This window comes from Trachymyrmex septentrionalis, unplaced genomic scaffold, assembly GCF_001594115.1.
Source record: "Trachymyrmex septentrionalis isolate Tsep2-gDNA-1 unplaced genomic scaffold, Tsep1.0 scaffold129, whole genome shotgun sequence".
NCBI lineage: Eukaryota > Metazoa > Arthropoda > Insecta > Hymenoptera > Formicidae > Trachymyrmex > Trachymyrmex septentrionalis.
In genome coordinates this window covers 926569-939189 of record NW_017304428.1, presented here as the reverse complement: position 1 = coordinate 939189, position 12621 = coordinate 926569, and the positions used below count along the sequence as shown (strand labels likewise).

The window sequence follows — 12621 nt, the reverse complement described above, 5'->3', positions numbered from 1 at the left end:
ATATATATTGTTTTAAGATTGTTATTCAAATGATTATTTGATTTTTATATTATATTAATTTTAACATATTGAAAATGATCCAATTAGGATTGAAGCGTATGTAGAAATAAACTGTTTTTTATGATAATTCAGCACTAAGACCTTACTTGGCTCATAGCTTTATTTTTATTATATTAATTTTATAAATTATTTGAGTCTTAGTTTTTATATTATTTATAACGATAATATTGTTTATTCAAATTGACCGATATGTACTCTTTTGTTATAATAACACGTGCGACAGTTATAATATTACTGAACATATCACGAACCAACATGACTGCTCTTTTATTCTTTAATTTTTAATTTTAATTTTAGTTTTAATTTGTATGACTTCTGATTATAACTCGCATTAATTTTGAAGATACTTGATGTACGGTTACAACTATGTGATGAGCACTATCATGTTTTTTCAAAATTCTCCATCCATTACAATATGTGGCCACGTTAAAAATCTTTGTAATTCTTTAGCTTGAGATTGGCTATCATACTTCCACTCATTAACTATGCAACTGATTAGCACAACATTCAAGATGTTGATGATAGAGCTCCTCACCACATTGCGATCATAATCATGTAACTGGAATGCGTTTTCACGATATGGTTTAATTTATTATTTATTATTCATTAAGCTGATAATGGCTCAAAACGGAGTCGAAACGTACTAAATTTTCATTATCTCTATTGTTTTTTTTTTTTTGCGCAATTGATTTCCAACGCTGACTCCTAATACCCTTTTGCCTTTTGTACATTCTTATGATTTTTTTTCAACAAATATAATATATACGTACTAGATTGCTAAGGGAAAAAAAATGTTTTTTTTAATCGGCCACTTAGCTCAAAAGCTTTCATTTCATGCCAAAAGAATACCTTTAAATTTTTATTAAAAAATATTAAGATGTAGAGGTCACTAGTGAACGATTTTTAAATCAAAGTTTCGATTTTTCTTAATACATGTAATAATACATTTAATTTGACGCAAAAATGGCTTAATCCAGATTTCAAATATGGTACTGTATGTTTTTTTAATCGCTGAATGCAATATTTGCGATGCAATATTTTATTTAACCTTATGATATACCTTAAGAAATACAGCCATTAATGAGAAAAAATAACCAAATTTCGAGTTGAAGATCGTTTTAGTAAGGTCTCAAACGTTTAAATAGGTCGTAACTTAGCCCAAATAGTAAGTCTGTTTATCCAGAATAAGATCCAGTTGGAATTTTCCCGAGACCTCCTACAAAGAGGCCTTTAAAGTTGCATGTATTGTTGGATTATAAAATGTTTTTAAGGACAGAAAGTATTTTTTTACAAGTTCTAAGGTATATTGTACTTTGTAGTTTTGACATTCTCAAATCAAATACCTTAATTTGACAATAAAAAACTCTTTATTAGGAAATGAAATAAATACATAATCAAAAAAATATACTACATATATGTAGTTTATTTTAATTTATTAAATCATGTTTTTTGTATTATGTACTAATTTTATTTTCTAATGAAGAGTTTTTTATTATTAAATTGAGGATGACCATTTGATTTGAGGATGTCAAAACCACATCAAAGCGATTTACTTTAGAACTTTTTTAAAGATAGAACAAAAATTTTTCTATCCTTAAAAACGTCTTATAATCCAGTTAAATGCACCTTTTAAAGACCTTGTAGAAGGTCCCGGGAAAATTCCAACTGGATCTTTGATTCTGGGTGAATAGAGGAGACTTTCCTACAATTTGAGGAAAATCACAACCTATTTAAACGCTTGAGACCTTGCTAAAATCAACCTTAAACTCGAAATTTGATTATTTTTTCACATTAATTGGGCTACATTTTTTAAGGCGTACATCGTAGTTAAATGAATTGCAACATGTTCAGTGATTAAAAAAACATACAATATCACATTCGAAGTTCGGATTAAATAAAAGTTCGGATAATCATTTTTACATCAAATTACATATATAAGAAAAATCGAAACTTTGATTTAAAAATCGTTTATTAGTGACCTCTAAATTTTAATATTTTTTGATAAAAATTTAGGGACGTTCTTTTGGCATGAAATGAAAGCTTTTGAATTAAGTGGCCGATTAAAAAAAATTTTTTTTTTCTTTTACAGTCTAATATACATATACCCAAATTTCTCACAAAACCTTTATATAAGACAAATAAAATATCTTAATATAATATATATCTAAATATAATATATAAACATTTATATATTACATACTGCCCAAAACAAACACAGCCTCAGTACAATTCGAACAAAACTTTCTGTAATAGAATAAATTTGATTATTAAATAATTTAAAAATTTTTCTCATTTCTCAAAAAAAGATAACAATAACAATAAGTTAAAAGATGCTGTTTTCCGACCTCGAAAAGAGTACATGAATACTCTTACAAGAGTATAGTTGATAACCCAGCAAACGAGAAAGTGGATTAAAGTGGATTAAGATAGATTCAGATTTTCAGAAATACGGATTTATGATGTTAAAATAAATCCTTTTCAATCCTGAATGCATTTTTATTTATTTATAGGAATTGCATAGAGCATATCTCTATGCCTTTCAATCTAAAAATAATATTAGCATTTTCTGTTCATCGTGAATACTACTCAATTCAAAATTGTAAAGAAGAAGTACAGTTTTTTTAATTCAGTTATATAAATTTAAAAATAATATCAGCCATTTCTGTGCAACGTGAATACTGCTACTCAATTCAATATTCTGAATATGAAATGCAGTTTTTCAATCTAATTGAATAAAAAAGTTTTTATTTAAAAATGGACCATAAATGCTACTTAAATTATTCAAAATTATAAGTAGGAAATTTTTTGTTTTAATCCAACTCAGTTCAAAAAAGCGTAACGTAAAAATAATTGAGCTATGTTCTTTTGTTTCTCTTTGATTAGAAGTAAAATGATCGATGTGAACACTCGCAAACCAAGTCAAACACAGCCTGAATATTACGCTGATCACGGTGCCAACATATGGGCCAAACGAGATTAGATTATTCGACACTTACCCTTACACTTACTATGTTGTCTTATAGTAATGTAAATTGTTTATATTTTATTATATCTGTTAAATGATATTTTTATTATATCTATATAGTTTTATGCACTGGTTTAGCTGGTTGTAATTGAAATAGAGATTGAATAACACTTACCAATTGAAGAAGTGATGTTCTTCTAGAAGGTCAAAGAACCATCTACATCGAGAGTAGTAGAGAATGAAAATTTATTGGATGAATTATTGATCGTCGTTCTCACTGAAGAAAATAATGAAAATAAATTTCCACCGTCTCCTGGTCTTTCATATAGAAGCATTCCATCATTAGTAAGAAAAAGTGATTTTATTTATTTATTATTTTCTCTCTAGAAGAAGGAAAATAGGTTATATGTAAAATAAGCTAAAAATTAGGTTCAAACTAAATAATTATTTATTAAATATATTAACGTTTTAACTTGATTTATTCATTTTATTGAAAAATCTAATTTAAAAAATCACATGGCATTAAAAATAATTTCATTATCATGTTGATTTTACAGTTATCAAATTTTAAAGAATTAAATGATAGAGATAGAAGAAGAAAAATATATCTTATGATTTTTCAAATTATGTGATTCTAAACAGTTACGTACTGATTTGGAACAATCTATTACGTGATTTACTTGTCAATTATATGATTTCATTATTTCGATGTTTAGTTTCTACAATACTTAAATTTTAGCTCATTTATTTGTGATATCATCTTTCTCATTCTATTGTTTAGTAAAACAAGAAGAATTTTTTATGAATTTAATTATTTTCTATTTGTAATTATAAACGACATAACATTTACAAATATATTCTTTACAGAAAAAAAAGATTTAGGAAATTACGATGAATACGATAAAACGTTTTTAGGCATTAAAAAAATCTTTAGAGCCTAATCCAATTGATTGCTACATTCATACGTTTAGCAGAAAGAATGCGCAGCTACAGAAAGATCGAAGTTGGAATTTTTAGGCAGGTTAAATGAAATGGAAGAGCAATTAAGATTGAATAATTAAAACTGAATTATCTAATACGATTATCTTTTATCATATCAATATTAGTTTATTGATGTTTTTTATTTTATCGATGTATACATACATAATAATAAATTTGATTAAATATTAGAAAACAATTTTTATTAAAAGTCATTATTATATGCTTTATCCCACTGCTGTACAATAGCTCCGTCAGTACAGAAATATTCAATGAATGCATTTCGAATTTGTTTGCCTAGTTGAAAAACATTTGTATTTTCAAACTGTAAGATTTGGATAGAATTATCTATATCTTGAAAATTTATCGTTGGCATATTGTTTTTGTTCTAAATCTTTTTTCATTAAAAAATTGTGTAAACAAACTATTGCTTGGACTACAGAAATTGCATTCTCTACGGTAGTTTTCAATGGTCTTCGAAAAATTCGCTATTTTGCCGATAAATTTCCAAAAGAACATTCGATTACTCTTCGATTGAGTCTATAATTAAATATCTTTTTTCTAAATTTAAATTATTTGAACTATAGTGATATATAAGAAGTTAAGGTAAATGCTTCATCACAAACTGTGACATATGGCAATTTAGGTCCATTTTCCACAATTGATTCTGATTCTGGCAAATCAAGATCATTATTTTCTAGTCGATGTCCAAGCCTACTTTCTTGAAAAATACCGTCATCACTACGTCTTCCTTCTGCTCCAATGTCAACGATAGTGAAACAACAATTAGCATCTGCTACAGGTAATAAACCAATACTGTGAGTACTTTTATAATTATAAAATGTATAGCCACTATGAGGTACAGCCTAAAACAAAAAATGGAAATACAATTTAAAAGTAATTAATACTATTCTCAATGCTTTTTATTCATAACTACTTAATTATTAATTTTATTTTTTAATAATACCTGAAGTTCGATATGTTTTCCATCAATAGCTCCAATACAGTGTGGAAAATTCCATAGTGTCTCAAACTCTTCTGCTTTTTTCTCCCAAAGATTTTTATTAATTTCTTGGAAAACTTGAACACTTAAAACGTCCTAAATAGCGGCACATGTTTCACTAACAATTTTGGAGACAGTATTTATTCCCACTCTAAATACGAATGAAATTGAAGGCATTGTATCTCCTGATGCTAAATATCGTAGACATATTTGTAGACTGCAGGAATCGGTTCTCTTACTATTGTATCTCGATTTATATTGTTTCTCGATTTTTGGTTTAATTAAATTTAATAATTCATTAAATCTTGATGCATCTATTCTCAGATATTTAACATATTTATCTGATCGAAAATTTTCATTTCTCTGATGAGATTGTTCCTTGCTCCTTCTAACATTCTTTGTCTCTCGGTAAATATGGGCTGTACTCACAGAATCTCCTCTAAATACTTTTTTCTTTTTTCTTCATTCTTCTATATAACAAATATAATTTTAACAATTTTTGTCGTGTTTCTTCAATTATTAATGAGTGTGGAGTTTGTTACCATTTAATAATTTCTTGCGTTAAGAGCAATTTTATTTTTTTTCGATCCCATGATATATCTGCAAAATAAAATTATTTAAAAAAACTTTTAAATAAATTAAGACCATTAAAAACTTTTTTAATAAATAATGAATGAATATATATTATATATAAAACATTTTATGTACATAATACATTTTATGTATATTAATATATGCATAAAATAAAACAGGAAATTATTTAAACAATGTCAAGAATTTTGATATCTTCATGTTTTTATCACTTAAACTGAGTAGAAACAAATAAACAGTTTTATTTCAAAAGTCAATTTTATTGAAAATTATCTAAATTTTTAATTACTTTATGATCATTTTAACCGATCCGACTTTTTGATGGCCTGATTCCTCATGGAATGACTTTTACGGAAAACAGATTATTATTCTAATCTCAAACAGTCTTTTAATTAAAAAATTTTATTTATTAATTTCTGTTATAATAAAAAATGTATCAAAATTTCACTTTTTTGTGGATTCTTTTAGTATGGCAATTATCTTTTTTTTTTATAAAACAATAAAAATAAACAAAATAAATAAAGTGAACGGCGAAAAAGAGTCGATGCATAATACATTTAATTAAAGATAATAGTCATAGATACATAAAATAAGAAGAAGTAGAACGGCGTATATTAATATGTATATAAAACAATTACAAGTTTCGGCTGCTGGATTGAGCCCTCCTCAGATGTAAAATAAAATGAATATAATAAAAAAAGTAATAAAAGACTACGTAAAAAAAAAAAAAATAATAAATAAATAAAGTTCAGTGTCGCAACATTTTTAACGCGCGGAAATCAGCAATTATGATGGATCTCGACGTGTAGTCTAATGTTGTATATGCGATAGTGTAGTCAAAACGATGTTAAGATACATAGTCAAGTGCTAATTGAAAAACCGGAAAAGGAAAGGAACTCATAAGAAAAAAGCAAACTTAAAAACTAGACACGCCGCAGTTAAGAAGTAAAGTGCTCACTCACCAACACACCCGAACAAGCAAATGAGAACCACTGTAATGTATAACAGGTGTGAAAACGCATGGCGATGATAAGGTTGTAATCGTCGAAGTCGGACATGTCAACGTCGCACGTGACACCGATCGCTCGCTAAAACGAAATGTGACGCACTGAGAGAGGAGACGGGTCGACAGGATCGAGAGTCAGACTTTGTTTATTATCGGCAAATGTGCCTTATTAAGACCTTCGGTGTCGGTCTGTAAATTAAGACTGTTCCTCTGTTTCTTAATATGTAGCATCTCCGAAATCAAACGCTTTCTATATGAAGGCTCTTCGTCTAAGATTAGAACATTGTCCCATTGGAAATCATGATTGTGACGCAACCTATGATCGGTGATGACAGAGCGGGCAGAAGATTTATGTCTAATATGATTGCGATGTTCGGCAATTCTGGTTTTTAATTGCCTGCCCGTCTGTCCAACATAAGAAGCGTCACAATCATTGCACAAAATTTTATAAACAACATTGCTTTTCGATGTACGGGGACAAGTGTCCTTCTGGATTCTTATATATTTGTCCATTTTGTTAGGGCTGTGGAAGGCCACCCTGATATCACTTTTGCTTTTATTCAAAGCTCTAAGTTTCTCCGTATGAAGCGGAATGAAATTCTTATTTTATGTATCTATGACTATATTATCTTTAATTAAATGTATTATGCGTCGACTCTTTTTCGCCGTTCACTTTGTTTATTTTGTTTATACATAAAGAGTCTTTACACCGTTATTTTAATAAAAATAAATTTTCCGATTTAAAAAATTCTGAAAATATTGGTTCATGGGGAATCTAGTCACAAAAATTTCGAACCAACAAGCACATATTATATTTAAAAATGTGATGATAACTATTCATATGTTGAAAAATAGAATATTAATGAATACTTACCGAATTTATTTATAATTAATTTCTACTTACCCACTAAACGAGAATGGATTAAAATGGATTACAATTTTTTAATGCATGAAAATGGATTGAATGGATTGAAATGGATTGGATACGACTTGACACTAATTTAATATTCGAAAAAAAAACTTTAATTTAAGGGTTACAAATTTTATTCCTAAGACATTTCTAATAATGAAATTATATAGATATAATAAAAATATCATTTAACAGATATAATAAAATATAAACAATTTACATTACTATGAGACAACATAGTAAGTGTAAGGGTAAGTCGAATAATCTAATCTCGTTTGGCCCATGTGTTGGCACCGTGATCAGCGTAATATTCAGGTTGTGTTTGACTTGGTTTGCGAGTGTTCACATCGATCATTTTACTTCTAATCAAAGAGAAACAAAAGAATATAGCTTAATTTATTAGTTTATTTTTACGTTACGCTTTTTTGAACTGAATTGGATTAAAACGAAAAATTTCCTACTTATAATTTTGAATAATTTAAGTAGCATTTATGGTCCATTTTTAAATAAAAACTTTTTTATTCAATTAGATTGAAAAACTGCATTTCATATTCAGAATATTGAATTGAGTAGCAGTAGTCACGTTGCACAGGCTGATATTATTTTTAAATTTAACTGAATTAAAAAAATTGTACTTCTTTACAATTTTGAATTGAGTAGTATTCGAAAAGATAATACAGAAAATGCTAATATTATTTTTAGATTGAAAGACATAAAGATATACTCTGTGCAATTCCTATAAATAAATAAAAATGCATTCAGGATTGAAAAGTCATAGACATTTGCTTCATGAAATTCCTATAAATGAATAAAAATGCATTCAGGATTGAAAAAGATTCATTTTAACATTCATGAATCCGTATTTTCGAAAATGGATCTGAATCCATTTCAATTTATTCTCGTTTGTGTTACATATTAGGTTTATTCATTTTAGCTAAACTTCTTTCACAGTTCATCTTTTTTCCTCTCTAACATGAAAAGACAAAGCGAAAAGATGAATTGTGTAAGAATTTTAATTCAGACCAGGCGTACTATTTCCATAAAAACGCTCAAAAAGTTCATTTTTATCAATTTTTTATATTTTTTAATGTAATTGTCTATGGAATATCGATGAATTTATTAAAGAGGGTTTTATCTTTGCCGACCGTAAAATTAGCTCAGTTTCATGAATTAAAAAAAAAGTTTATTATAAACAGAACAATATAGGGTTTTGCATAAAATTATGTTATGTTTAAACAAAATATTTTTTAATTACTATAGATGAATATGCATTTTAATGTCTCCAAATGGCGATCGAATTAGGGATCATCTGCAAAACACGTCTTCATGACGGAAGTACTCTGCAAAGCATCTGAAATCAAAATTCTTTTCATTTTTATTAATTATATGAGTGTCGTTATGGCATGAATTAAAATAATATCAATTGCCTGAAATTTGTAAAAAGAGTGACATAAAAAAAAATTAATTTTTTTTCTTAATAATTTGTTACTTTTTTGTGGGTAATAAATCGAATGTTTGTTGTAAAATCATGATTATAGTTCGTGCCATGTGCAAAAGTATTAGGATTAAGAGGAGAAAAGAATTAAATCGATATCTTAATCCATTTTTTTAGATATCAGTTCCGTCAGGTTAAAAAATGTAGAAATTTTTTTTTTAGAAAAACGCGTTTAAAGTTTTAGTTTGATTTTTTTCAAATAATAAGTTTTAGTGCACTTACGATTATTCTACAATACTTAAATAAGGAAAAAAAAATTTTCGATTTTTTTACTCCTGCAAAGGTGAAATCCCGTTTAATCGATTTTTGGATAATCAATTATTTTTTTCAATATCACCCATCCCTATTTACAGCTATGTACATATGTTCGGTCTTCACTGTCTTGTAATATATACCATGGTATATAACATTATCTATACATTCATTCCTGTCAAGAGCAACGGTGATGTTCCCTTTATCTACTCTAGTAAAGATGATACTACACTGATAGAAAGATGTTCTAAATTTTAATAAATAATTGTTTGAATAGTACTAACATAACATTTATTTAAAGAAAATAAATATTTGCTAAATAAAATATAATAATAGGTAAATCAAATTAATAGTTCTTGGACCAAATAAATATATGTTTACATTTAGTAAATATTCAATTGGTATTATACTAGTGATTGTTTTTGGTAAAAGATTAGTAAATTTTATTAAGTATGATAATCTGTAATTGATTGAATTTTTTATATGTGAAAAGAAAACCACATTTTCAATAATTGGTAAATATAGAACGATTCCTAGTTCTAGTTGTTAGTGTCTTAGATGTATCGGTAATTTGTTAATACTATTTTTGATGTTTTTTTATAAATTTGTAGCGACACGTACGCGCGGCGTCGCCCTCAGATATATTTTTTTTATCAAAAGAATAACAAACAATTAATATACGTATATTATGTTTTCTAATATTTTTTAAATCGTTTTTTAATTGTTAGATGTTTACAAGTTAAAATAATTATATCGCCCATGTGAACGTCAGAGACATCCTTTTCACTCATTCAACTGAATTGCATATTGTCAACATATGTACACATCTTTCTTCCAGCTTTTCGAAATATGGAACCTTGTTGTACAATACAACACATGCGACTAATACCTATACCCATTCAGGATTCTATAAGCCAAGCAACGATCTGAGAAGTCAGTCCTTTTTTACTCGTCGACGCGAATGCACCACGCTTTCGACTTCTGTCTAACAAATAAAGTACAAGTGTCCGCACCAACCGAGTCACAGTTAATACCGAACTATTTCCTTACCCACATAATTGGTGACCCCGACGTGATCTCGCATGCGTATATCGCGTTTTCCGTAAAGTGCAGTGTGAGTAATTGTGTAAGTACACCGAAAAATTATAAGAACTGACGTTGAGACCCAACCATAGCCCTGCTATCATGGATAAAGAAAGCTCTGCCGCATCGATCGGCCGAGTGGCGATCAAGATTCCGCCGTTCTGGGCTCGCGATCCCGAACTGTGGTTCCGCCAGGTGGAGAGTCAATTTGCGCTCTCGGGAATCACAAACGACGATACAAAATTCCATTACGTCACGGGCAACCTCGATGCCCGATACGCCGAGGACATCCGCGATATATTGGTCGATCCACCCGAGACCGGAAAGTACTAGTTACTTAAAACGGAGCTCTTGCGCCGGCTCGGGACCTCACAGGAGAAAAAGACACGGCATTTACTCGAACAAGAGGAGATGGGAGACCGAAAGCCGTCCCAGTTCCTTCGCCACCTGCGTGGGCTGGCGGGCACCGCCGTCCCGGACGGGTTGCTCAAAACCATCTGGCTAGGGCGAATTCCAGCGTCCATGCGGGTCAGCCTGGTAACCCAGACGGAAGCCGGTTTGGATAAGATGGCTGAGCTCGCCGACGCCGTCAGCGACGCCTTGCCTGAAAGGCACCATGTCGCGGCCGTATCGACGGACTCGTTCGAGACGATGCTCGAGCGATTGATCATTCATATCACCGCCAAAATGGGGGAGTTGGCGAATGGACTTCGTCAAGAGATCGCGGCGGTAGAAGACCGCGCGTCGGCTCGCGGTAGCCGATCGCGGGAGCGGCGTTCACCGTCCAGGCAGCGCGCGCGCAGCCGCGGTCGCGGCAAGAACGGCGTCTGCTGGTACCACTGGCGGTTTGGTGCTGACGCGATAAGATGCGAACCGCCGTTCAACTTCCGTTCGGGAAACGATCAGGGCGGTCACTAATGGAGGCAAGCGACCTGAGCCTTACGTCCCTCCGCTTGTTCGTCACGGACAGAAACTCCAAGAAGGGATTTTTAGTTGATACCGGCGCCGATCTCTGCGTTTACCCACGAACATTTCTACGCGGGCCGCGGGAGAAGTCAACATACGAGCTCACGGCGGCGAACAACAGCGTCATCGCGACTTATGGGACGATCACAATTACGCTCGACTTCGGGTTACGCCAGGCCTACACGTGGAGATTCGTCGTCGCCGACGTGCCTAAACCAATCATCGGAGCGGATTTCCTGGCGTTCTATGGTTTGCTCGTCGACGTTCGTGGCCGCCGCCTAGTGGATCAGCTGACTTCGTTGACTGCCAAAGGTCACGTCGCAAAGGGTAACATCCCCAGCGTTAAAACCATTGCTGGAACGTCGATCTATCACGAGCAGTTACAGAAGTTTTCTGAAATCACGCGCCCGGGCGGCGCCCCTGCGGAGCCGAAACATTCGACCCAACATCACATCCGAACGACACCAGGTCCTCCCGTGGCAAATAAGCCAAGACGTTTGCCGACGGAGAAACTGCGCGCGGCCAGAAAGGAATTCGAGACCATGATCCAGTTTGGGACAGCGCGACCATCGGAAAGCTGCTGGGCATCACCACTGCACATGGTCCCGAAGAAAGCCAGCGACGAATGGCGTCCGTGTGGAGATTACCGCGCCCTCAACGCAAGGACCTTGCCAGACCGATACCTCGTCCGACACATAGAGGACTTCGCGCAGTCCTTACGAGGTAAAAGTATCTTTTCAACCATAGATCTTTCAACCATAGTTTGGGCGTACAACCAGATCCCCGTCGCACCGGAGGACATAAAAAAAACGGCTATAACGACACCGTTCGGATTATTCGAATTTCCGTTCATGTCGTTTGGCCTGCGCAACGCTGCGCAAACCTTCCAGCGGTTCATCGACGAAGTCCTCCGAGGTCTGGATTTCTGTTACGCGTACATAGACGACATACTCGTCGCATCGACTTCCGAACGCGAGCACCTGCAGCACCTGGAGATCGTGTACGAACGGTTAAGGAAATTCGGGGTGGTTATCAACCAGACCAAGTGCGCGTTCGGGCAGGCGGAAGTTAAATTCCTTGGCTATCGAGTTTCCGCCGAGGGGATTCAGCCCTTGCTCGAGAAGGTCGAAGCCGTCCGAAGTTACCCGCAGCCGACGACGGCGAAACAGCTGCGACAGTTCCTGGGTATGTTGAACTTTTATAGGAGGTTCATACCCAGAGCGGCTTACCTTCAAGCACCATTGAATGACCTACTCCAGGGGAATATCAAGGGCAAGACCCCCATCGCCTGGACTACATCGACACAGGCCGC

The 12621-nt window shown here is 32.7% G+C and overlaps 1 protein-coding gene across 1 annotated transcript; it reads left to right on the top strand.

Annotated features, from left to right (window-relative positions):
• The first annotated feature begins 10754 nt into the window (after positions 1 to 10754).
• On the top strand, positions 10755 to 11261 carry LOC108756591. The gene has a single exon (XM_018500505.1). The coding sequence runs from the start codon at positions 10755 to 10757 to the stop codon at positions 11259 to 11261; it is 507 nt and encodes a 168-aa protein (XP_018356007.1).
• Positions 11262 to 12621: the final 1360 nt, after the last annotated feature.

Excerpts from the sequence above, each read along its gene's own strand:
- LOC108756591 (XM_018500505.1), top strand. The coding sequence starts at position 10,755 with ATGGGAGACCGAAAGCCGTCCCAGTTCCTTCGCCACCTGCGTGGGCTG.